At 46.7% G+C, this 25877-nt stretch overlaps 1 protein-coding gene across 2 annotated transcripts in view; it reads right to left on the minus strand.

Annotated features, from left to right (window-relative positions):
* The window catches only part of ptprn2 (protein tyrosine phosphatase receptor type N2), a 1093281-nt gene that overhangs the window by 954143 nt on the left and 113261 nt on the right, over window positions 1-25877 (minus strand). For both annotated transcript variants that reach the window (XM_085987555.1, XM_085987557.1), the window contains exon 2: window positions 19751-19801. In XM_085987555.1, the coding sequence (XP_085843681.1) occupies window positions 19751-19801 (51 nt within the window). The remainder of the gene's footprint in view (window positions 1-19750; window positions 19802-25877) is intronic.

A 25877-nucleotide genomic window follows, 5' to 3' on the forward strand; every position in this document is an offset into this window, starting at 1 on the left:
ACAAGATTCATGTCAGGCACTACAATAGGCCTTCGAGCCAATACCACTCCTGCTCCTGATTACTATGTAGCAACTGCTGCTGACATCAAATTTTAAATGAATCAAAATTTCCCTCAACTGAACTGTGGAGAAGACTATAACCATTGTTTTTCCTCTGCTCCATTGCCACGGACTTTATCCTTCCCTCCCCTCCCCCTCTCCTCGCCCTGTACCGCTAGCCCTTTATGCGATATAACTTTGGCCTATTGTCATAGTCAATGGTGTACCATCCGATCACGCGACATAGCAACAGCTGCCATCTTGCCAAAGCAGTCATGGCAGACAGCTGCAAACAATGGTAGGCTTCACACACCCGTGACGAACTTTGCAGCATCAAAACTGTTTTCAGGGACCAAAGTAATGTAACTGTCTTGGGAGCGAGTTACAGCCGTGATATAACCTTAGCAGTCTGTGATATTCACAAACCAGCTGAAACTCTCGATTCTGATGCTGGAAACACACTCCACCCCAACTGTTACATAGAAACATAGAAGATAGGAGCAGGAGTAGGCCATTCGGCCCCTCGAGCCTGCTCCACCATTTAATGAGATCATGGCTGATCATCCAAATTTAGTACCCTGTCCCTGCTTTCTCCCCATATCCCTTGATCCCTTTATCCTCAAGAAATATATCCAACTCCTTCTTGAATATATTTAGTGAATTGGCCTCAACTGCCTTCTGTGGTAGAGAATTCCACAGGTTCACCACTCTCTGGGTGAAGAAATTCCTCCTCATCTCAGTCCTAAATGGCTTACCCCTTATCCTTAGACTGTGACCCCTGGTTCTGGACTCCCCCGCCATTGGGAACATCCTTCCTGCATCTAGTCTGTCTAGTCCTGTTAGAATTTTATAAGTTTCAATGAGATCCCCTCTCATTCTTCTAAACTCTAGTCATTCTTCTAAACTTGTTGTTTACTTATCGGTTTCTCGCTGATCTCCAGGTTTACCTTTCCCAACTGGTCATAGGCCTTCAGCAACATGCAAGAGGGTTCTCCAGGGCATGAGGCAGATTTTCAACTTGCCACCCTGGTGTAAAACAGGCATGGCGGATCGGTGGAGCGTTCTAGAGACTGCCCGATTTCCCACCTCCATTGATTTCAATCATCTGAATTTAATTGAAACATATAAATAATTTCCCCCTCCCCCCCGCCCCCTGCAAAACTACATCTAAAAGAATAGAAAAAGACTTAGTGATGTTAATCTCTCTCAGTTCTTCCTCAGTGCTTGCTGAATATTAATGAGCTCGCCGCCTTGCAAGCCTCCTATTTCCCAAAACAGATCTAAAGTGAGCGACACACTGGCAACATCACACAAGGCGCAGCACCAACAGTGAATTCAAAATCGTGGACTTTGCAACATAAAGTGAGGAGTTCTTAGTTTTCAATCTAAATATAGCAATTAACACTGCTGAATTTCGTGCAGTAGCATTACAAAAGGATTTTTTGCAGATGTTTTTCGAGCCTGTACATTTACCCCATGCGTCGTTCTGAACTGAATACCGATTATTGTGATTTCATATATTCAAGCTCCCTCTTTCTCTTTGCTCTTGCAGCAGATTCCTCAACATTCACGTCTGTAAAATTGAAATTCCACTCTGCGAAAGGATCCGAGGGATTTAATTTTCTCCACTGCTTGATGTTATTGTTTAAAATTCCTTTGTACGCTCTTTTAATGCCGCATCGTTTACAATAAATGGTGTTTTTGTACATGTGAGTGCAACACTTTGACTTGGCACGTTTCCACGGTGCAGTTACCCTGAAGAACACACCGGCACATACAACATCTGTAGACACAATGGGAGGGGAGGGAGAAAAAAAACAATGCTTAGCCAGCATGTTCTGTTGGTACTCGCCCTTTGCCAAAAGGCCAGGTTTCTTTATCAAATACTAAACAGCATTTTTTTTTTTTTTTTTTTTTTTTAAGTTAAATGTATTTTTTTAAAGAGAATATTTAAACAAGATAAACTTTTTGTGCTCTCGAAGTGTATTTCGTAAAAGCCCCGGAGTAGCTTTACAGAAACAAACAAAAGATTTAATTACATAAGGACATATTATACATTAACTGAATTGGCTGATACACGTAAACGTAGAGATCTAGGGCTCGATTTTGCCATTGGTGGCGGGTTGGGTGCGGGTCAGGTGGTCGGCGGGTCCCGATCCCGCCTCTGCTGTCGGGCGGGAAAAAATTGCGATTTTACCCTAATTGATTCCCTGCGCGTGCGCTCCCCTGGCCCAATTAGTCTTTTGGGACTGAAACTCGCCTCTGGTGACGTCATTTCTCCAGCTGCATTTAAGGCCTGCAAGCAGCTTTGGTTCATTTTGTTCGAATGTTCTTCCACAGTCACACCTGCTTGAAGTCTTTGCTACTGCTGAAATGTCGAGCTGCAGGGCTAAGGCCTCACCACGATTCGATGATAACTCCCTCCATGCTCTGGTGGAGGGAGCCAGAGCTCAGAAGGAGGTGCTATTTCCTTCCTCTGGGAGGAAAAAACCTCCCCACCAGACCAAAGCTGTGTGGCTGCAACTGGCTCAGGAGGTGAGTTCCAGATCACTTTGCAGCAGAACCTGGCCGCAGTGCCGAAAGAGGTTCAATGACCTTGTCCGCACAGGAAAAGTGAGTAGACCATCACCTTTACCCTCATTCTGCTCGCCATCTCCTCTCAGCACCAGCACTCTGCATTGCCAACCTACTCCTACACATCCCACTTTACCCTTACATCCCTTGCACCCTTAACCATCCCTCTCTGTGTACACAATCACTCCACTATTCGACTATGCTGCCCTCACACTCCCTATCACGGTTATGCAATGACACCAACTAACAACACACAGGGAGGGCCCTTGGTCTTGGTACCTCACTCCATCTTTGTCTCCTTCTAAGCATCTATGCTATGGATTCTCTACACTCACTCCATCATGATCACTGAAACTCCACTTGTGTCCCTCATTGCAGGAAAAGAGAGCCCACAATAAGAGGGAAAGGGCGAAGACAGGAGGAGGGCCACCCTCAATAGCCCATCCCGCCAGCGCTGAGGAGGCGGGCCTAGAGATCGTTGGAGCCGAGGAGGATGTGGAAGGGGGGGACGGACAGATGGGCGCCTCAGAGCAAGCAGGTGACAGAATTGTTATGCATCTCTCTCAATGACACTGCATGGGTGACTGATATGGCTTCTGATGCTCATACAGAATGACTTGTGATCATCTGCACAAGTGCATGTGCACGCTACGTTAATATCATGGGCAGGATTTTCACTGGGCCGTGGAGGCGGGATTGGAGGCGTGCGGGGGGTTAAAATCTCAAAATCGGGGGGGCGCTACTAAATTTCGCGATCGGGGCGGTAGCGGGGCACACACCGATGACGTCATCGGTAGCGGCGCAGCGCTAACGGCTAGTGCCGCCATTAGTGCACCGCTAAATTTAGCAGGAGGCGTGGGCAGTGGCGTCCATCCCACTACGTGCCCTCCTAAGGCCCACTGAATTTCTAGGCCACAGTCTCTTTATCCCTGTGCCCAAAAGTCTTCCTTCAATAGACAAGTTTTTTGCCCATAAACAACTGCAAAAAACAGTAGAATCTTTTCTTTTCATGGCCTGGTGAATTTTAGACTTAACAAGATGAGGGAATGTCTGTCATAGGGGATGTCGTAGCTTGTACCCAATGAGGAAAAGGATGGATTAAGTTGTCTAAGCAACCATATGCAACATTGTTCACGTGCGTCTAGGATTGTGAATACAATCACTGCCTACATCAAGCACTTGCAGCTACAGCAACACAAAAGCAAAATACTGCGGATGCTGGAAATCGGTAATAAAAACAGAAAATGCTGAAAACACTCAGGTCAGGCAGCACCTGTGTTAACGTTTCAGGTCGATATCCTTTCATCATCGACCTGAAAGGTCACTCTCAGCTGCAGCCATTATTTAGATGCACCACCTTCTGTACCAATGTGATATTTTCATTTGCCGCATCAGTTATTTTTATGGTCTTTCTATGTGAAGCTGAATGATTTTATGGGCAAATTGTGGGCACTTCTGTCGTGTCAGTCAGTGCCAAATAAGAACTGAGTTTAACATGTTCAAAGCTTTCTCACTAAAGACCCTGGAGGAGAAATTCAGTATCGCCCCGTTTGGGGCACAATTATCGGCCGGGCGCAAAGTTTAGCGCCTGGCGCAAATTATCGCCTCCGACTGCAAACTTGGCTTCTATCGCCCCTGGAGGTGATTGGGGCGCTAAATCAGGCGTTACACACCTCTCAAGGCGCAAAGGTCGAGGAGCGAGGCGCTAACTCAGAGCGCGGCGCAGCGCAGGTGATGTCAGTTAGCATTGGAACACAGACACACTGTCGCCGGCCAGTTCTTAAAGGGGAGGGTCGATGTTGCTCTCCATTCACACCCTGCTCATTGCAGCCTTGAATCTCGGCCTGGAGAGACCTCAACATCAAAGCTGCTGCAAAGAACTATGGAGAGGGCCAGGGAACGAGCTCAGCACTTCAGCGACCGGGCCTTGGTGGCTCTGGTTGGCGCAGTGGAGCGCCAAAGATCAATACTGTACCCAGAGAGTGGCAGGAGGCCATTGCCCCGCAACTATAGAAGAGTGTGGAGGGAGGTGGCTCAGCACGTCTCCTCCAGGAGCATGGTGCCCAGGACCCACACACAATGTCGGAAAAAGTTCAACGACCTCACTCGGGTGGTCAGGATGAGTGGCTGCTTTTCAATACCTCTCCATCCCTCCATCTCAACCTCACTCCATGGCCAGAGGGTGTAAAATCCCCAATGCCCAACACTCATCCAAGACCTATGGCCATCTCATAAAACACACACGCACATTCCACACCTTGCATACATTAAGGGCTATTCATTATGGTAGGCACATCAGGCAAGCACATGGCTGCATACATTAAGGGCTATTCAACTATGGGAGGCATATCAAGCAAGCACATGGCTGTATATTTACTCAGATGCCGTCTGGGCTGGCTGCGTTGCAGGCGGTGGCAAGTGCAATGGGGAAGTGACAGTGGTGGGGCATTGACAGCGAGTATCAGCTGTCTGTGATCACAGACCAATTGGACGTTTCAGGAGTGGAACCCCTTGCGGTTTCGGAAAACTTCTGCATTTTCATGCGGAGCCCGCAATGTCACATGCGTGCAGTCAATAGCGCCCTGCACCACGGGGAAGCCCGCTTTCCTCGCAAAGCCACGTGCACGTTCATGCTGTTTGGCCCAGGTCATGGGGAAAGAGATAAGAACATAAGAAATAGGAGCAGGAATAGGCCACTTGGCCCCTCGAACCTGCTCCGCCATTTAATAAGATCATGATTGATCTTGGGCTCAAAGCCACTTCCCCGCCTGCTCCCCATAACCCTTCACTCCCTTATCTTGCAAAAATCTGTCTCCACCTGAAATGTATTTAATGACCCAGCCTCCACAGCTCTCTGGGGCAGAGAATTCCACAGATGTACTGGCGTCTCCTTTCATAGAGGGCACTTTTCACTTCCCGGATACAGCAATGGACTACGAACTGGGAGATATTAGCGATGTCCCCTGTAGCTGCTTGAAAGGAGACGGTGGCATAAAAATTCAGAGCCACTGTCACCTTCACTGCCACTGACAGAGACGTCCTGGTCCTCAGTTGAGGCTGCAGATCTGGTTGCAGCAGGTGGCAGAGCTCAGTGACCATCTCTTTGCTGAAGCGCAGCCTGTGCAAACACTGCTCCTCAGACAAATGAATGTAGGAGAATTGTTCCCGGAATACCGTGGGAATGTAAGGTCTCCTGTACAGAGGCCTGTTGGCCCTCCTCCCTCTGGCCATGTTTGCCACTCTCTCTCTGCATCTCTGATGCCTCCGATTCTGCAGGTGCAGGACGACGCCCCAAATCGGTGCAGCCCCCATAGTCTCTTGACAATCGAAGCAATGAAGGTCAAATCCAAAAGAACCTGCAAAGTGCTGCTCAGTAACCAAAACTGCTTCACACAGCGTTGAATCTCTCCAGAAGTCTCTCTCTCTCAGAATGCGTGGTGCAAAAATGTCTCCGACAAAAAAAGGCAGAAAGAGGCCGCCTTTAAAATAGCGCTCCCCTAGCCCCTTCCCGACTGCAAAACGTTCCACTCTCCCTGTTGTTGCTAGCGGCAAGAGGAAAGGAAGGGGAAGCCACTCAATATCCAGTCTGGGGCGCTACCGGGTCGTTGCACGCTCGACTGACGTCACGATCTGCGGCGCCGCAAAAACTCTGGTCAATTTCGCGAGTGGTGCAAACATCGCCACGCCCAGGCGCTAGTTGCTTTGCGCCCTCTTAGGACGCAAACGGGAGGCGCAAATGAACCGTAGGAAGAAATTTTTCCCATCAATCCAAATTATATTCAAACAAAGGGTTTAAGAGGTGAAAAGGACAGCGTGCTAAGCTACAGCCCAAAAAGCACAGAAGGAGGCCATTCAGCCCACTGTGCCTGTGCTGGCTCTTTGAAAACATAGGAGCATAGGAACAGGAATAGGTCATTTAGCCACTCGAGCTTACTCCGCCATTCAATTAGATTATGGCTGATCTACATTCCATTTACCAACCTTAGCGCCACATCCTTTGATACCCTTACCTAACAGAAATCTATCGATCTCAGTCTTGAAAGCGCCAATAGTCCCAGCATCCACAGCCTCACGGGGCAGAGAATTCCAGATTTCTGCTACCCTTTGTGTGTGAAAAATTGATTCCCGATTTCCCCTCCTAAATGGCCTCGCTATATTTTTTAAGATTATGTCCCCTGGTTCTTAATTCCCCCGTCAGAGAAAATCGTTTCTCCATATCTGCCCTAGCAAATCCTTTAACCATTTTGAACACATCGATCAGATCACCGCTTAATCTTCTAAACTCAAGGGAATACAAGCCAAGCTTATGCAATCTGTCCTCATAATTGAACCCTTTAAGCCCCAGTATCATTCTGTAGTATCTTCTCAAAAGAAGTTGTGACCTCATCTGCAATGAGGTCCATACTGGAGTTCTCATATTGTGTGAAAATTCCAATATCACAAAAGTCAATGGAATATAGCTGCTGTTTTATGGTGAAAACAGGCCTGCTGGAAGGAAAATATAAGCAATAATCTTTATTATAAGGAGTAGAGAATATCACTTCACACTTCATTGTAACTTGCTATAACCAATAACAATTCTCTCAATGTCTGCCTGTACACTGTAAGTTCAGACAGTCTCAATCCAGCTCCAGACAGAAGACCATAACACAAAACTGCATACAATTTAGTATTAAATTGACAATCTCATTCAAAGCCACCTGAGAATGGCTGTTGTTCCGCCATTCTATTAGATCATGGCTGATCTGTACCTCAATTCCATTTACTCACCTTTGCTCCATGTTCCTTGATAGCCTTAACTGACAAAAAAAATCTATCAATCTCAGTGTTGAAAATTTCAATTGACCTCTACAGCCTTTTGGGGGAGCGAGTTCTAGATTTCCACTACCCTTTGTGAAAAAATGTGCTTTCTGATTTCACTTCTAAAACATCTAGCTCTAATTTTAAGATTAAGCCCCCTTGTAATTCCCCACCAGAAGTAGTAGTTTCTCTATAACTACCCTATCAAATCCCTTCATCGTTTTAAACACCTCAATTAAATCACTACTCAACCTTCGAAACTCAAGAGAATGCAAACCAAGTTTATGCAGCCTGTCCTCATAATCTAACCTTTTCAGTCCCGGCATCATTCTGGTGAATCTGCGCAGTACTCCTTGTGAGGCCAATACATCTTTCCTGAGGTTTGGTACCCAAAACTGAACACTGTACTCCAGATGGGGTCTGACCAAGGCTATGAACAACTGAAGCATCACTTCCTCACTTTTGTACTCCACCCCCCTTGAGATAAAGGCCAACATTCCATTAGCCTTTTGGATTACTTTTTGTACCTGGGCAAGAGGTTCCTCTTCTGAAGTTACAGCTGACGCACTTTGTCGGGGTTGACTAGTTTGAAAGAAAGAAAGAAATACTTGCATTCATATCGCACCTTTCACAACCACTGGACGTCCCAAAGTGCTTTACAGCCTATGAAGTACTTTTGAGGTGTAGTCGCTGTTATAATGTAGGAAACCAGGGGGGAAAATTTGGTTGCTGGGCGCTAATGGGGCACAAAGCAACTCGCGCCCAGGCGCGGCACCGCCAATGCCTCCCGCGAAATTCAACGGGAGGTTAGCTGCGGCGCTAACCGTTGGCACCCCGCGGTGCTGCCGGCGATGACATCATCGCCGTGCGGAGCGCCCCGCTCGCGCCCTGGCCGCGATCTTTGGTAGCGCCCCCTGACTTATTGCCGGACGCTATGGTCCGACGGGGTCAGGGGGGGCTTACCTGCGGCCGGGGCGGCGCTATTTAAAGATGAGGTGCCAGGCGGCCATTTTTTGTTGCTGGCCGCCTGCCAGCACCTGCCCAGCTGGGCCCCAGGTCGTGCTGCGCAAAGCCCCTCCCCTTTAAGAAGGGGAGGAAGGCCTGCAATACTGTGGCACGATGTGCCACAGCGCCCCAAGAGGGAGGCGGGGCACTTCCAGTAGTGCCCCACTTTCCTCTTGGGGCGCTACTACACAATTTCAGTCGCGGGGGCGCTAATATTTCCGGGGAGCTACTGCACCCCAAAGGGGACGCGACTCAATTTTTCGCCCCCAGCCTGCAACCAGTCACGCTATCTTTTCGAGTTGAGAAACCTCATTTCTGATTTGCCTTATATTCTCTTTTACTCTTTTCAACCTTACTCATGGGCCTTGACACTTCACGAAGGCTTCTCAACACAAAAAGTGAAGTTTGCAGTGGAGGGCCCATTTGGTGCGAAAGTTGTTCCACTCCTTTAGTACCAACATTCCTCAGACTACTGAGCATGACATTCACTTCAAGCTTGTGGTGGTGTTAGCTGGGAGTGGAATGTTGGCCAGGATGTTGGAGGAGCTCTCTGCTCTTTGAATAGTGCCTTGCATTCTTTTACATTCATCTGAGGAGAGGGTGCAGATGGGGCCATGGTTTAGCATCTCATCCGAAAGATGGCACTCCAACAGTGCAGCACCCCTCCCAGTGCTGCACTGAAGCATCAGACTGCTTTATGTGCTCAAGGCCTGGAAATGGGCCTTGGTTTACGATATTCGAAACAAATGTATGAACTTGTCCAATTTTAAGTGGGTTAATTTGTCTATTTTAATTAAAGCAAAAAAGGATCCCACCTTTGTTAAAATAGCACACAAACGAATTTCCTACAAACTTGTTATTAATATTGTACAGCACAATTTCAAGGCAATAGTATCCTGTGCTTTCTGTTCCTGCTACAGTAGTGGGAACGTGATGTCGTTGGTGCTGTATAATATGGTTAGCAGTGCTACTCAGTACTTTTTCCATGTGACTGTAATGTGAAATCAGGTTATTTATCATCGTAATTTTTTTCTCAAAAAATGGTGCTGCCTCATTTAAAACACCAATCACATTTTCAAGATAAACAGCTCTCATTGCTCTTTTAATCTACATTAAAAGGTAACCTTCAAAAGAAACGATTAGCCGTTAGCCAGCTCTGCGGTGTTTTTGTTCTCTGCGCGTTTGTCAAGCTCACAGTAAATTCTCCAGCTGAAGTTATTAGTGCATTTTTGAATCGTTTCGAGTACAGGAGCAATGATGTCTTGCTGCAGTTGTACAGGGCCTTGGTGAGATCACACCTTGAGTATTGTGTGCAGTTGTGGAATTCTCTACCACAGAAGGTAGTTGAGGCCAATTCATTAAATATATTCAAGAAGGAGTTAGATATATTTCTTAAGGCTAAAGGGATCAAGGGATATGGGGAGAAAGCAGGGACAGGGTACTGAATTTGGATGATCAGCCATGATCTCATTAAATGGCGGAGCAGGCTCGAGGGGCCGAATGGCCTACTCCTGCTCCTATCTTCTATGTTTCTATGTTTCTCATCCTTGATTATTTCAGCCAAATTCGCTCCAGCCTGTGACCAACAAAACTTAAAAAATAAGCTTGGTACAGGTGTCTGAACTACAATCATTTTTTAAAAACTGCATATGTACTGCGATTGGACTGAAAGGAAAAGCCAGCAAATTAAAACCAAAGAGGAATTTTGTCATAGCAGTTTCTGATGATGATACTTTTGAAATTTGGATAAGTGGTTGAAACCTTGTTAATTACAGGTGCCTATTTCGCGATCATAGAATGGAAGCCTCACCAACCTGTAAGATAAGCTGTGCTCATTTCAAATCTGGATGAAATGCCCTGCATTGAAATGCCTAAATCTACCACCAACAGTATTCAAGTGGTTTAAGCCTGAAATAGTGAACACTGTGGAGCAATCATCTTTCACTGACATTCAGTGCTCCCCCACTCTGTGTTATGTACAGACATCAGAAACTGCCATACCATGCAAAGGCCCAATGTCACCAGCTGGAAATAGGATACTTAGCAGATCCCCCTAGTCGCGGAATAAGCGAACAATGCTGAAAAGTCTCAAATCCTGGATGGACGCTTTCTAAATGCTCTTACATATTGCTTCCTCCATTTTCAATGGACTGTCTCATCGGTGACATCTGGTTAGGATTTGGAATGCCCTGCCTGATAGGGTGGTGGATACAGATTCAATAGTAACTTTCAAAAGGGAATTGGATAAATATTTGAAGGAGAAAAAATTGCAGGGATATGGGGAAAGAGCGGGAGAGTGGGACTAACTGGATTGCGCTTCGAAAGAGCCGGCGCAGACTTGATGGACCGAATGGCCTCCTTCTGTGCTGGACTATTCTATGATTCTCTGATCATGTACTGAATCTCATCCATATCCATTACATTTGGCCAGTGACATTATTCAACACTACAGCTGATAAGGAAACAAGCATTGCTTCGGTATGAACATTTAAAGGGCACAGCCTTCACTGAAGTGATCAGCAAATCTTTTAATAGTTGTCAAACAGTTCGATGTGATGCCGTAATGCAACAGCCCCAGTGTGGAATGACACTCAGAGAATGCATCTTAGTAAATCACCAGCGCACAGCACTAGTAAGGCTGCATTTACTGCCCATCTCTAATTGCCCTGAGAAAGTGGTGGTGGGCCTTTCCCTTGAACCACTGTAGTCTTTGTGCTGATGGTGCTCCCATGATGGTGTGAGGTAGGGAATTCCAGAATACTGACAGAGCAGGAATGATGGTACAAGTGCAAGTTGGGATGGGGTGTGTCATGGAAGAGGAACTTGGAGGTGATGGTGCTGCCGTGACTTTGATGCTCTTGTCCTTCTTGGTGGTAGGGGTCAAAGGGCTGGGAGATGCTATCCAATAAGCTTAGTGAGTTGGTGCAGTGCATCCTGTAGATTGTACATCCTCCAGCCACAGTCTGCTGGTGATGGAGGGGGTGGATATTCAGTCTAGCAGCAGAAGTGATACATTTTGGTTGGAAGAACAAGGAGAGGCAATATAAACTAAAGGGTACAATTCTAAAGGGGGTGCATGAACAGAGAGACCTGGGGGTTTATGTGCACAAATCGTTGAAGGTGGCAGGGCAGGTTGAGAAAGTGGTTAAAAAAGCATACGGGGTCCTGGGCTTCATAGAGGCATAGGGTACAAAAACAAGGAAGTTATGCTGAACCTTTATAAGACTCTGGTTTGGCCTCAACTGGCGTATTGTCTAAAAAATTCTGGGCACCGCACTTTAGGGAGGATGTAAAGGCCTTAGAGAGGTTGCAGAAAAGATTTACGAGAATGGTACCAGGGATGAGCGATTTCAGTTACGTGGATAGACTGCAGAAGCTGGGGCTGTTCTCCTTAGAGCAGAGAAGATTGAGAGGAGATTTGATAGAGGTGTTCAAAATCATGAGAGGTCTAGACAGAGTAGATAGAGAGAAACAGTTCCCATTGGTGGAAGGGTCAAGAACCAGAGGACACAGATTTCAGGTGATTGGCAAAAGAACCAAAGACGACATGAGGAAAAACTTTATTACGCAGTGAGTGGTTAGGATCTGGAATGCGCTGCCTGTAAGGGTGGTGAAGGCAGACTCAATCGTGGCTTTCAAAAGGGAATTGTTCATTACCTGAAGGAAAAAAATTTGCAGGGCTATGGGGAAAGAGTGGAGGAGTGGAACTAGCTGAAGTGCTCTTGCAGAGAGCCGGCACAAACTTAACGGGCCGAATGGCCTCCTTCTGTGCTGTAACTATTCTATGATTCTAGTGCCCATCAAGTGGACTGCTCTGTTCTGGAAGCTGTCAAATTTCTTGAGTGTTGTTGCAGCCGCACCCATCTGGCAACTGAAAGTATTCCATAACGTTTCTGACGTGAGTAATATAGATGGTAGAAAAGTTCTTGGAGCTTACACTTGAGCCTTGTCTCATGCCTTCATTTGCTGGGTTCTATCATAGTTGAGTATGGGATGTTCATGATCCTCCTTTCCCTGTTAGTTGCCTACTACCAGCCATGGCTGGATGTGGTAGGGCTACAGAGCTTTGCTCTGCTCCATTAGTTGTGGGACCACCGCAGCGAGTAGTTAAGATCTGTCTATAGCCTGCTGATTTTGGTGTTTAGCGTGCAGGCAGCCCTATGTTGTAGCTTCACTAGGTCAGCGTCTCATTCTAAGGAATGCCTAGTCTTGGCCCTGGCACACCCTTCTCTATTACTCATTGAACTAAATTGGTCTCCCAGCTTAATGGAGGAGTAAGAGATGTGTCAGGTCAGGGGGTTACAGGTTGTGCTGGCATACAATTCTGCTGCTGCTTATAGGCAGCGGCACCTCATGGATGCCCAGTTCTGAGCAGCTAGATCTGTCCTTGGTTTGTCCACTTGGCATGGTGATAGTGCTACATTACACAACATGAAGACGAGATTCTGCCTTCACAAGAACTGTGTAATAGTCATTCCTACCAATGCTATCATGGGCAAAGTAGGTGAGGTTCAAGATCAAGTAAGTTGCTCCCTCCCTCACCACCTGACGTAGGCCCGGTCTCCAACTAAGTCCTTCAGTCGGCTAGCTCGGTCAGTGGTGGTATTACCATGCACATTGAAGTCCTCCACCCAGGGTACATTCTGTGTCCTTGCTTCCCTCGGTGCTTCGTCTATGTGGTGCTCAACACGGAGGAGTATTGATTTGAGGGAGTAATGGGGAGCTCAGTAAATGGTTATCAGCAGGAAAATTCCACAGCCTTACTGGGCTTGAAGTCATGAGATCTCATGGGGTTTGGAATCAATGTTGAGGACTTCCAGGGCTGTAGACCATTATGGCCCCGCCTTTGATAGTACAGGATATACCCAGGGATGATGATTGAGAAGTCTGAGCACAACTATCTCAGGCTGTTGCTTGACTACTTTGTAGGGCAGCTCTCCCAACTTAGGCATCAATCCTCAGATGTTAGTGTGGAGGGCTTGCAGAATTCACTAAAATGAGATTACCTGAGTCTTGTCCTGATCGAGAGAGTCTTGTCCTAAGGTAAGCGAGAGTGGCTGGAGAGCGCCAAATCTCAGGAGATTTCAAAGGTGAGTGAGAGCGACTGGAGAGCGCCAAACCTCGGGAGATTTCAAAGGTGAGCGAGAGCGGCTGGAGAGCGCCAAACCTCGGGAGATTTCAAAGGTGAGCGAGAGCGGCTGGAGAGCGCCAAAACCACGGGAGATTTAAAAGGTGAGCGAGAGCGGCTGGAGAGCGCCAAACCACGGGAGATTTCAAAGGTGAGCGAGAGCGGCTGGAGAGCGCCAAACCACGGGAGATTTCAAAGGTGAGCCGGGGCTACAACGGACCAGTGAGCATAAAGAAGTAAAAAGTAATCGAAGTGTGACATCACCGGAAAGCAGGTAAGTGATTGGTTGGTGAGTATTGCTCTCTTTCTTGCTTTTTTCCAAACTTAATTTTTGTGGTTTATAGTTTCTAAGGTCTCTGTTGTGTAGCGGGGAGTGCTAGTAAACAAGGGCCCTTGAGTATATAATTTAATTGTAGTGTAATTGGTGGTATGGATTTGATTTAATTTAATTTGAATTAATTAAAGGGTAAGTCATGATAGCACAGCTCGGCCCCGTGGCATGCTCCTCCTGCACTATGTGGGAAATCAGAGACACTTCCAGTGTCCCTGATGGCCATGTGTGCGGGAAGTGTATCCAGCTGCAGCTACTGGCAGACCGCATTGCAGCACTGGAGCTGCGAATGCATACATACTGGAGCATTTGCGATGCTGAGGACATCGTGGATAGCATGTTCAGGGAGTTGGTCACACTGCAGGTAAAGACTGCACAGGCAGGAAGGGAATGGGTGACCGCCAGGCAGAGTAGTAGGCGCAGGCAGGTAGTGCAGGGGTTCCCTGTGGCCATCCCCCTCTCAAAGAGCTTTGGATATTGTTGGGGGAGATGGCTTATCGGGGGAAGGCAGCAGTAGCCAAATTCCTGGCACCATGAGTGGTTCTGCTGCACAGGACAGGAGGAAAAAGAGCGGGAGAGCGATAGTGATAGGGGATTCTATTGTAAGGTGATAAGATAGGTGTTTCTGTGGCCGCAAACGAGGCTCCAGGATGGTATGTTGCCTCCCTGGTGCAAGGGTCAAGGATGTCTCAGAGCGGCTGCAGGGCATTCTGGAGGGGGAGGGTGAACAGCCAGCTGTCGTGGTGCATATAGGTACCAACGATATAGGTAAAAAACGGGATGAGGTCCTAAAAGCTGAATATAGGGAGTTAGGAGGTAAATTAAAAAATAGGACCTCAAAGGTAGTAATCTCAGGATTGCTACCAGTGCCACGTGCTAGTCAGAGTAGAAATAGAAGGAATGGTGCAAGGGGGAGGGATTCAAATTCCTGGAACATTGGAACCGGTTCTGGGGGAGGTGGGACCAGTACAAACTGGACGGTTTGCACCTGGGCAGGACCGGGACCGATGTTCTACAGGGAGTGTTTGCTGGTGCTGTTGGGGAGGGTTTAAACTAAAATGGCAGGGGGTTGGGAACCTGTACAGGGAGGCAGAGGAAAGGGAAGCAAGGATAGAAGCAAAAGACAGGAAGGAGAAAAGCAAAAGTGGAAGGCAGTGAAATCAAGGGTGTAAAGCAAACAAGGCCACAGTAAATAATAATTCTAAAAGGACTAAGAGTGTTAAAAAAAAACAAGCCGGAAGGCTTTGTGTCTTAATGCGAGGAGCATTCATAATAAGGTGGATAAATTATTTGCACAAATAGATGTAAACGGATATGTAATAATTGTGATTACAGAGACATGGCTCCAGGGTGACCAAGGCTGGGAATTCAAAATCCAGGGGTATTCAATAGTCAGGAAATTCAGGCAAAAAGGAAAAGGAGGTGGGGTAGCATTGCTGGTTAAAGAGATTAACACAATAGTAAGGAAGGATATTAGCTCTGATGATGTGGAATCTGTATGGGTACAGCTGAGAAATACCAAGGGGCAGAAAACGTTAGTGGGAGTTCTATACAGACCCCCAAACAGTAATGCTGAGGTTGGGGATGGCATTAAACAGGAAATTAGAGACGCGTGCAATAAGGGCACAGCAATTATCATGGGTGACTTTAATCTACATATAGATTGGGCTAACCAAATTAGGAACAATTCTGTGCAGAAGGAACTCCCAGAGTGTATACGGGATGGTTTCCTGGACCAATATGTCGAGGAACAAACTGAAGATCAGGCCATCTTAGACTGGGTATTATGTAATGAGAAAGGATTGATTAGCAATCTTGTTGTGCAAGGCCCCTTGGGGAGGAGCGATCATAATATGATAGCACTTTGGCAGAAAAAATCAAAGAGCAAGTTATTATCTAAATGGAAAGAAACTGCAAAAGTGCTACAGTACAAAGGGATCTGGGTGATCAGGAAGGCCAATGGAATCTTGGCTTTTATTGCAAGGGGGTTGGAGTATAAAAGCAGTTAAGTCTTGCTGCAGTTATACAGGTTACTGGTGAGGCCACACCTGGAATACTGCGTACAGTTTTGGTTTCCATATTTAAGAAAGGATATACTTGCTCTCGAGGCAGTTCAGAGGAGGTTCACTCGGTTGATTCCGGAGATGAGGGGGTTGACTTATGAGGAAAGGTTGAGTAGGTTGGGCCTCTACTCATTGGAATTCAGAAGAATGAGAGGTGATCTTATCGAAACATATAAGATTGTGAGGGGGCTTGATCGGGTGGATGCGGTGAGGATGTTTCCACTGATGGGTGAGACTAGAACTAGGGGGCATAATCTTAGAATAAGGGGCTGCCCTTTCAAAACTGAGATGAGGAGAAACTTCTTCACTCAGATGGTAGTAAATCTATGGAATTTGTTACCTCAGAGAGCTGTGGAAGCCGCGACATTAAATAAATTTAAAACGGAGATAGACAGTTTCCTAGCAGATAAGGGAATTAGGGGTTACGGGGAGCGGGCAGGGAAGTGGACGTGAGTCTAGGTTCGGATCAGCCATGATCCTATTGAATGGCGGAGCAGGCTCGAGGGGCCGTATGGCCTACTCCTGCTCCTACTTCTTATGTTATGTTCTTATGTAATTCTTCATTAAGATGGAGAGTGAGGTAGTTGACTCAGAGACTAGGGTCCTGAATTTAAATCAAGGAAACTACGATGGTATGAGGCGCGAGTTGGGTAGGATTGATTGGGGAATGTCACTCAAAGGGTTGACGGTGGATAGGCAATGGCAAACATTCAAAGGCCGCATGGATGAATTACAGAATTTGTTCATCCCTGACTGGCATAAAAATAAAACAAAAAAGGTGACTCAACCGTGGCTAACAAGGGAAATTAGGGATAGCATAAGATCCAAGGAGAGGACATATAAATTGGCCAGAAAAAGCAGCAAACCTGAGGATTGGGAGCAGTTTAGGATTCAGCAAAGGAGGGCAAAAGGATTAATTAAGAGGGGGAAAATAGATTGAGAGAGTAAGCTTGCAGAGAACATTAAAAACTGACTGTAAAAGCTTCTATAGATATGCGAAGAGAAAAAGATTGGTGAAGTCAAGCATAGGTCCCTTGCAGTCAGAATCAGGGGAACAAAGAAATGGCCGACCAATTAAATACATACTTTGGTTCTGTCTTCACAAAGGAGGACACAAATAACCTTCCAGAGATGTCGGGGAACATAGGGTCTAATGAGAGGGAGGAACTGAATGAAATCAGTATTTGTAGGGAAATGGTGTTAGGAAAATTGACGGGATTGAAGGCCGGTAAATTCCCAGGGCCTGATAATCTACATCCTAGGGTACTTAAGGAAGTGGCCCAAGAAATAGTAGATGCGTTGCTGGTCATCTTCCAAAATTCTATAGACTCTGGAACAGTTCCCATGGATTGGAGGGTAGCTAATGTTACCCCACTATTTAAAAAAGGTGGTAGAGAGAGAGAGAAAACGGGGAATTATAGACCGGTAAGCCTGACATCGGTAGTGGGGAAAATGCTAGAGTCCATTATAAAAGATGTAATAGCAGAGCACTTGGAAAACAGTGACAGGATCGGACAAAGTCAACATGCATTTACAAAAGGTAAATCGTGCTTGACTAATCTACTGGAATTTTTTGAGGATGTAACTGGTAGAATAGATAAGGGCGAACCAGTCCATGTGGTGTATTTGGACTTTCAGAAGGCTTTCGATAAGGTCCCGCATAAGAGATTAGCTTGCAAAGTTAAAGCACATGGAATTGGGGGTAAGGTACTGACTTGGATAGAGAACTGGTTGGCAGACAGGAAGCAAAGAGTTGGAATAAACGGGTCTTTTTCCAAGTGGCAGGCAGTGACTAGTGGGGTACCGCAGGGATCGGTGCTAGGATCCCAGCTATTCACAATATATATTAATGATCTAGACGAGGGAACTAGATGTAATATTTCCAAGTTTGCAGATGACACAAAGCTGGGTGGGCATGTGTGCTGTGAGGAGGATGCAGAGAAACTCCAGCATGATTTGGACAGGTTGAGTGATTGGGCAGATGCATGGCAGATGCAGTATAATGTGGATAAGGAGGGGATGTGTATAAATGCGAGCTTATCCACTTTGGTGGCAAAAACAGGAAGGCAGATTATTATCTGAACGGCAATAGAGTGGGAGAAGGGGAAGTGCAACGAGACCTGAGTGTCCTTGTGCACCAGTCGCTGAAGGTAAGCATGCAGGTACAGCAGGCGGTTAAGAAGGCAAATGGTATGTTGGCCTTCATAGCGAGAGGGTTCGAGTACAGGAGCAAGGGTGTCTTGCTGCAGTTGTACAGGGCCTTGGTGAGACCACACCTTGAGTATATGGTCGCCTTATCTGAGGAAGGATGTTCTTGCCATGGAGGGAGTGCAGCGAAGATTCACCAGACTGATACCTGGGACGGCAGGAATGACGTGTGAGGAGAGATTGGGTCGATTAGGCTTATATTCGCTGGAGTTTAGAAGAATGAGAGGGGATCTCATTGAAACTTATAAAATTCTAACAGGACTAGACAGACTAGATGCAGGAAGGATGTTCCAGATGGCGGCGGAGTCCGGAACCAGGGGTCACAGTCTAAGGATAAGGGGTAGGCAATTTAGGACAGAGATGAGGAGGAATCTCTTCACCCAGAGAGTGGTGAACCTGTGGAATTCTCTACCACAGAAGGCAGTTGAGGCCAATTCATCAAATATACTCAAGAAGGAGTTAGATATATTTCTTAAGGCTAAGGGGATCAAGGGATATGGAGAGAAGGCAGGGACAGGGTACTGAATTTGGATGATCAGTCATGATCTCATTAAATGGCGGAGCAGGCTCGAGGGGCCGAATGGCCTACTCCTGCTCCTATCTTCTATGTTTCTATGATCTGATGGCTGGGTCATTGCTGATAGGTTAGTCCAAAATGTCTCTTCTGATTCTGTTGTATAACGATATTTCTGTAACTGGGTGGCTTGCTAAGCCACTTCAGAGGACATGAAGAGTCAACCACCGATTATCGGACTGAAGTCACGTGTAGGCTCGACCAGGTAAGACATTAGTAAATCAGTTTGCTTTTACAACAGTGCAGCAGCTTTGATTATCATTTTTCCTGTTACTAGCCCATGAATTACCAGATTGATTGAATTCAATTTCACAACTGCCATGGTGGAATTTTTACTCCCAACTGGGTAGCTAGTTCAGTGCCGTAACAACTCCAATACTGTACTTCGACTCAAAGTTAATGAATAGATAATCACAGACTCTGCTGCACGCCCACAATTTTTTGAGATGGGCTCCTTCAAGCACTGGGTCGCAGAATTAACTTACAGTTCCATGGACACTCTGGTATCTCGTCCAACTCACCATTATCCATACACGAGATGGACAGCAAGTGTTGGCAGGCATTTCAACATGGACACCATTAGAGCTCAGCCCTAACCTGTTCACCACTCTTCAACCAACACATCTGCTTTCAACAGGTGGCACTAGATAGCATACAGGAACAGAAACCCAGGCTGGTTTTCACCTACGCAACTTAGGGTTGCCGAGGTCAATTGTCTTGCCAAAACCACCAAACCTTGCAGAGTTTAGCTAACTTATGACAGACCAGGAATCAAACCTGGGATCTCCCTGGTCTATATGGCTCGATTGCTCAGTGGCTATGCTCACCGAGCCATTGAAGAGTCAGAGGCTTGCTTCTAACATACCACTGAAACTATACAGGTCACCGTGAAAGCTGCAACAATAGGTTGAGTGGGTAAACAAAGAGCAATCTGTGGCTGGCAATTATCACGGAAACTCATCAGTTTAACAGCAGCAGTCTGGCATCCGCAAGTACAAACAACCTCGTGAGGCGTAGAAATTACTCACCGTTTACACAAATCTCATAGGGTTTGCACACATCAGCTTCAAACAAGCAGCCTGCAAGAGAACAGAAGTAAATCCATTACAAATACAATTAAATTCAGTAACTACAGACAGACTAGTCACCAAATAACTTCGGAAACACACATTTTGTGAACTATCATTTCTGGCATATATCCATTAAAACTGTGCTTGACTGAAGAATGCTTTTTATTGCATTTTTAACCTCGGTAGTGGGGAAGCTTTTAGAAACACCATAAGTGGGTGGGATGCATCCTAGGATGCTGAGGGAATTGAGGGTGGAAATCGCGGAGGTACTGGCCATAATATTCCAATCCTCCTTGGATACGGGGGTGCCAGAGGACTGGAGAATTGCAAATGTTACACCATTGTTCAAAAAAGGGTGTAAAGATAAACCCAGCAACTACAGGCCAGTCAGTTTGACCTCAGTAGTGGGGAAGCTTTTAGAAACAGTAATCAGGGACAAAATTAATAGTCACTTGGATAGGTGTGGATTAGTTAAGGAAAGCCAGCACGGATTTGTTAAAGGCAAATTGTGTTTAATCAACTTGATTGAGTATTTTGATGAGGTAACAGAGAGGGTTGATGAGGGTAATGCGGTTGACGTAGTGTACATGGGTTTCCAAAAGGCATTCGACAAAGTGCCACATAATAGGCTTGCCAGCAAAGTTGAAGCCCATACAATAAAAGGGACAGTGGCAGCATGGATACAAAATTGGCTAAGTGACAGGAAACAGAGAGTCGTGGTGAACGGTTGTTTTTCGGACTGGAGGAAGGTGTACAGTGGTGTTCCCCAGGGGTCGGCTCTAGGACCACTGCTTTTCTTGATATATATTAATGACTTGGACGTGGATGTCCATGGCACAATTTAAAAATTGGCAGATAACACAAAACTTGGAAGTATAGTGAACAGTGAGGAGGAGAGTGATATCAGGGAGAAGCTGGTGAAATGGGCGGACACGCAGAAAAGTGTGAAGTGATACATCTTGGTGGAAAGAATGAGGAGAGGACATATAAACTAAATGGTACAATCCTAAAGGGGGTGCAAGAACAGAGGGAACTGGGGGTAGGTGTGCACAAATCATTGAAGGTGGCAGGGCAGGTAGAGAAAGCAGTTAAAAAGGCTTATGGGATCCTGGGCTTCATAAGTAGAGGTATAGGGCAGGATTTTCATTGGGTCGTGGAGGTGGGATTGGAGGCGTGTGGGGGGGTTAAAATCTCGAAATCAGGGGGCACGAATCCATCCCGCCCCCAACCTGCCTCCATGCCAGTTTCAAAGGAGACAGGTACCCGACCTGTGCTGGGAGCCGCCTCCCTGAGGCAGGAAGGGGATTAGTGCCAATTAAGTGCCTGTTAACAGGCAGTTTTTGGCCTAATCCCTATTTTTATTGCTGAAGTGTGGGATTCCCGACGGCTCCAAACCACACCAAGTTAGCGAGGCGGGCCGTCGGTCTGAAGGACTTGGAGGGTTTGAGATGTCCGGTGTTCAGGTGAGTGATGGGTGCATGAGTGCAAAGGTAAGTGTGTTTGGTGTGTGTAAAGTGTTTAAAGAAGTTTTACTTACCTTTACAGCCTTCCTTCCTTCAGGTCTCGGGAGTCCCTCATCTCACCGGCACAGAAAGCAGAATGGCCGCGAGCTGTCAAAAGTTGCAACATTCAGCTTTCTGTTCTGGAGAGATCTCTAAATCAGCCTGAGAGAAAGGAATTAACTTGGAGTACAGATTGTCAGTGTTTGACAGCTTCAAAGAGATGTCAAACGCTGATATTTCATCTGTCAAAAGGTCTTGACAGATGAAATTTCAATCTGTGACGTCACCTGTTGCCAGGTGGCCCTTAACTGGCCTGCTGAGCCCGCTGGGTGGGCTCAACAAGGTCAATCAAGTGAAAATCGCGTGGGTTGGCCACAACTCAATGGAGGCGGGACTACAACGCCGAAAGTTGTAGTCCCGCCTCCTACACGCCTCCAGAATCAAAATCCAGCCCATAGAGTACAAAAGTGTGGAAATGATGATGAACCCATATAAAACACTGGTTCGGCCCCAACTGGAGTACTGTGTCCAATTCTGGGCACCACACTTTAGGAAGGGTGTGAAGGGTGCAGAAAAGATTTACAAGAATGATTCCAGGAATGCTGGACTTCAGTTACAATGATAGAATGGAGAAGCTGGGGTTGTTCTCCTTGGAGCAGAGGAGGTTGAGAGGATATTTGATAGAGGTGTTCAAAATCATGAGGGGTCTGGACAGAGTAGATAGAAAGAAACAGTTCCCATTGGTGGAAGGGTCGAGAACCAGAGGACACAGATTTAAGGTGATTGGCAAAAGAACCAAAGGCGACGTAAGAAAAAAAAAATTTACGCAGCGAGTGGTTAAGATCTGGAATGCACTGCCTGAAAGGGTGGTGGAGGCAGACGCAATCACGGCTTTCAAAAGGGAGTTGGATAAATATCTGAAGGAAAAAATTTTGCAAAGCTATGGGGAAAGGGCGGGGGAGTGGGACTAGCTGAGAGTCGGCACAGGCATGATGGGCCGAGTGGCCTTTTTCCGTGCTGTAACCATTCTATGATTCTATGGGGTAAAAATTGGGTAGCGCCCCCTTTGTGGCGCTACCTTCGCCAGCCCCCGTGGCCGATTTTCCCAGGTAGCACCCTGAGAGAAAGGAGGAGCGCTACTGGAAGCGCCCCGCATCCCTCTTGGGGTGCTGCGAGCCAATATCGCGGCGCTACTGCAGGCCTTCCTCCCCTTATTAAAGGGGAGGGGGCTGGCGCAGCGCGTCCCGGTGCCCAGCTAGGCCACCAGGGATCGGGAGTGCCGGCAAACTCAAGAGGAGTGCCGGGCTCACGGAGAGCAGCCAGCACCCCGCAGGGGGGCTTCACGGGGCCGGGGACAGCAACGGGGGCAGGTGCTGGCAGGCGGCCAGCAACAAAAATGGCCGCCTGCCACCTCCCCTTTAACTAATGCCGCTGCAGGTAGGCCCCCCTGACCCCAACGGACATAGCATCCGGCGGTATGTCGGGGGGCACCACCCAATATTACAGCCGTGGCGCGAACGGGGCACTGCGCTGGGCGATGGCGTCATCGCAGGCAGCGCAGCGCCGCTAACGGTTAACGCCACCGCTAACCTCCCGCTGAACTTCGCAGGAGGCGTTAGCAGTGCTGCACCTCGGCATTAGTTGATTTGTGCCCTGTTAGCGCCCTCTTAGGTGCAAATCAACCAAATTTAGCCCCTATGATTATTCTATAGAGCTCACATTTTCTTTTTCCAATTTTCTCCCCTCCGCACTTATTGTGCAGAGACAGCGTGTGAATAACATCAGTAATTTTAAGTGGGAGTTGGACAGACATTTGACGAGGTCATGAATTGAACGATATAGGTCATGAACTGTGTTTTATGTTTTTGAACTCTGGGGCTAGATGATCTTTTCTGGTCCTGCACATTCCAACTTCCAATACCACCGTATAATGTCAATGGACCCATTTTCCAAAACTTCTCTCTTTCTGCATATTATCTGCGATTGTTTATACTTCTTTCCTTTTTAAACTAGAAGGGTTTTACATCTTCAACATGCAGCAATGCATCTGCTGTTTTGGGAGGTGCTTCTAATATTAAAATATTTAAGACCTAATGGCCAAGACTGCCTAAACTCAATCAGCACAAGACCACCATCCCCCCAACCCCACCCCACCCCTCCCAACTCCCACCGCATCCAGCAGAGTAAGGAGGCTTTCAACCCATCAGCCAAGGCTGGAGCTGGACATAGATCCAAGGGGTAAAAGGATAATTTACCACTTAGTCCCTCAGAAATTATTTTTCAATCTAAATGTACAACAGGTCAGATGATGTTCTTAACACTAAAACATGCGAGGTTATCCACTTTGGTGGCAAAAACAGGAAGGCAGATTATTATCTGAACGGCAATAGATTGGGAAAAGGGGAAGTGCAACGAGACCTGGGTGTCCTTGTGCACCAGTCGCTGAAGATAAGCGTGCAGGTGCAGCAGGCGGTTAAGAAGGCAAATGGTATGTTGGCCTTTATAGTGAGAGGATTCGAGTACAGGAGCAAGGATGTCTTGCTGCAGTTGTACAGGGCCTTGGTGAGACCACACCTTGACTATTGTGTGCAGTTTTGGTCGCCTTATCTGAGGAAGGATGTTCTTGCCATGGAGGGAGTGTAACGAAGACTCACCAGACTGATACCTGGGATGGCAGGAATGACGTATGAAGAGAGATTGGGTCGATTGGGCTTATATTCGCTAGAGTTTAGAAGAATGAGAGGGGATCTCCTTGAAACTTATAAAATTCTAACAGGACTAGACAGACTAGATGCAGGAAGGATGTTACTGATGGCAGGAGAGTCCAGAACCAGGGGTCACAGTCTAAGGATAAGGGGTAAGCCATTTAGGACTGAGATGAGGAGGAATTTCTTCACCCAGAGAGTGGTGAACCTGTGGAATTCTCTACCACAGAAGACAGTTGAGGCCAATTCATTAAATACATTCAAGAAGGAGTTTGATATATTTCTTAAGGCTAAGGGGATCAAGGGATGTGGGGAGAAAGCAGGGACAGGGTACTGAATTTGGATGATCAGCCATGATCGCATTGAATGGCGGAGCAGGCTCGAGGGGCCGAATGGCCTACTCCTGCTCCTATCTTCTATGTTTCTATGTTTCTATTTCCTGACCGGCTGTGCTTTTTGGGTTGGAGGGGAGCCACTTCTCCTCCAGTAACTGGCAGCGTACCTCCACTCAGAACGCGTTACAAGATTAAAAGGCAGATACAAGGAAAAAGGTTTACAGTTATATATCTAATCACATCTCTCAGAAAAATCTCAGAGCGCTTTGCAAAGAATGAATCCCTTTTTTGTAATGTGGTGAGGGATGTTATGCAGGGGCAGGAAAGCTATTTATCTTAGTTCATCCATCCAGAAAGAACTAATTCACCCACCTTCCCCTCCGTATCTTGTTTCTTAACATTCCAGGATATTTGTCTCCACTAGTCCACCCGGGTGTTCATTCTACATTGATCTCTTTTCTGGCATCATAATCTCAAGTCAGAAATTTCTCCAATTGAACACTTGGAAATCAAATAGAAAGAAAGACTTTCATTTATATAGCGCCTTTCATGACTTCAGGACGTCCCAAAGCGCTTTACAGCCAATGAAGTACTTTTTGAAGTGTAGTCACTGTTGTAATGTAGGAAACGCGGCAGCCAATTTGCACACAGCAAGCTCCCACAAACAGCAATGTGATAATGACCCGATAATCTGTTTTTGTTATGTTGGTTGAGGGATAAATATTGGCCAGAACACCAGGGATAACTCCCCTGCTCTTCATCGAAATAGTGCCGTGGGATCTTTTACGTCCGCCTGAGAGAGCAGACGGGGCCTCGGTTTAACGTCTCATCTGAAAAACGGCACCTCCGACAGTGCACCTCTGTAATGCATCTTACTCAGCTCCTGCCAAAAGTTCCATACCCTTGTCCCAACTCTATCTCCCTCCCCAGCGCTCATTAGATGATGCGTAACTTCAGTGCCCTGTTTGATCCGTGTCCTTCTTCAATCCTCATATTCTATCAACAGGACCATCTACCTCCACCTGTGGAACATTGCCTACTTCCTAACCTACTTCATTCTACCAGTGCTAAAATCCTTATCCATGCTTTCATTAACCTAAGACTTGACTTCCCCAGTGCCTTCCTCACCAGTCTACCAAGCTCAGCCATACACAAGCTCCAACTCGTCCAATTCTCTACCACCTCACAAACTGCCCTGCACAAACTCTCGTTCACCCAAAGCCCCATCCTTGCCAATTTCCATTGGCTCTCTGTCCCAAAGCACTAAATTCAAAATATCCCCGTCCTTGTCTTCAAATCTCTTCACCTATGCAGCATTGCCCACCTCCAGCCCTACTTCCCAAGCGTGTTCCAGGCCTTGCATCGTATCCCATGCCCTCTGGCTTTCTGTGCAATCCTCTCCTGCTGCTCCTCCATCAGTGACACAGACTTTACCCACCTTAGAACACTCTTTCTAAATGTCTCCGCCTTGCTAATTCTCTCCCTGCCTTTAAAATCTGCATTAAATTCTTTTCCACCATTCTTTCGGACATGTTTCCTAACT

This window comes from Somniosus microcephalus, chromosome 5, assembly GCF_052327205.1.
Source record: "Somniosus microcephalus isolate GS21.2 chromosome 5, FLI_Smic_1.0, whole genome shotgun sequence".
In the NCBI taxonomy this organism is placed as follows: domain Eukaryota; kingdom Metazoa; phylum Chordata; class Chondrichthyes; order Squaliformes; family Somniosidae; genus Somniosus; species Somniosus microcephalus.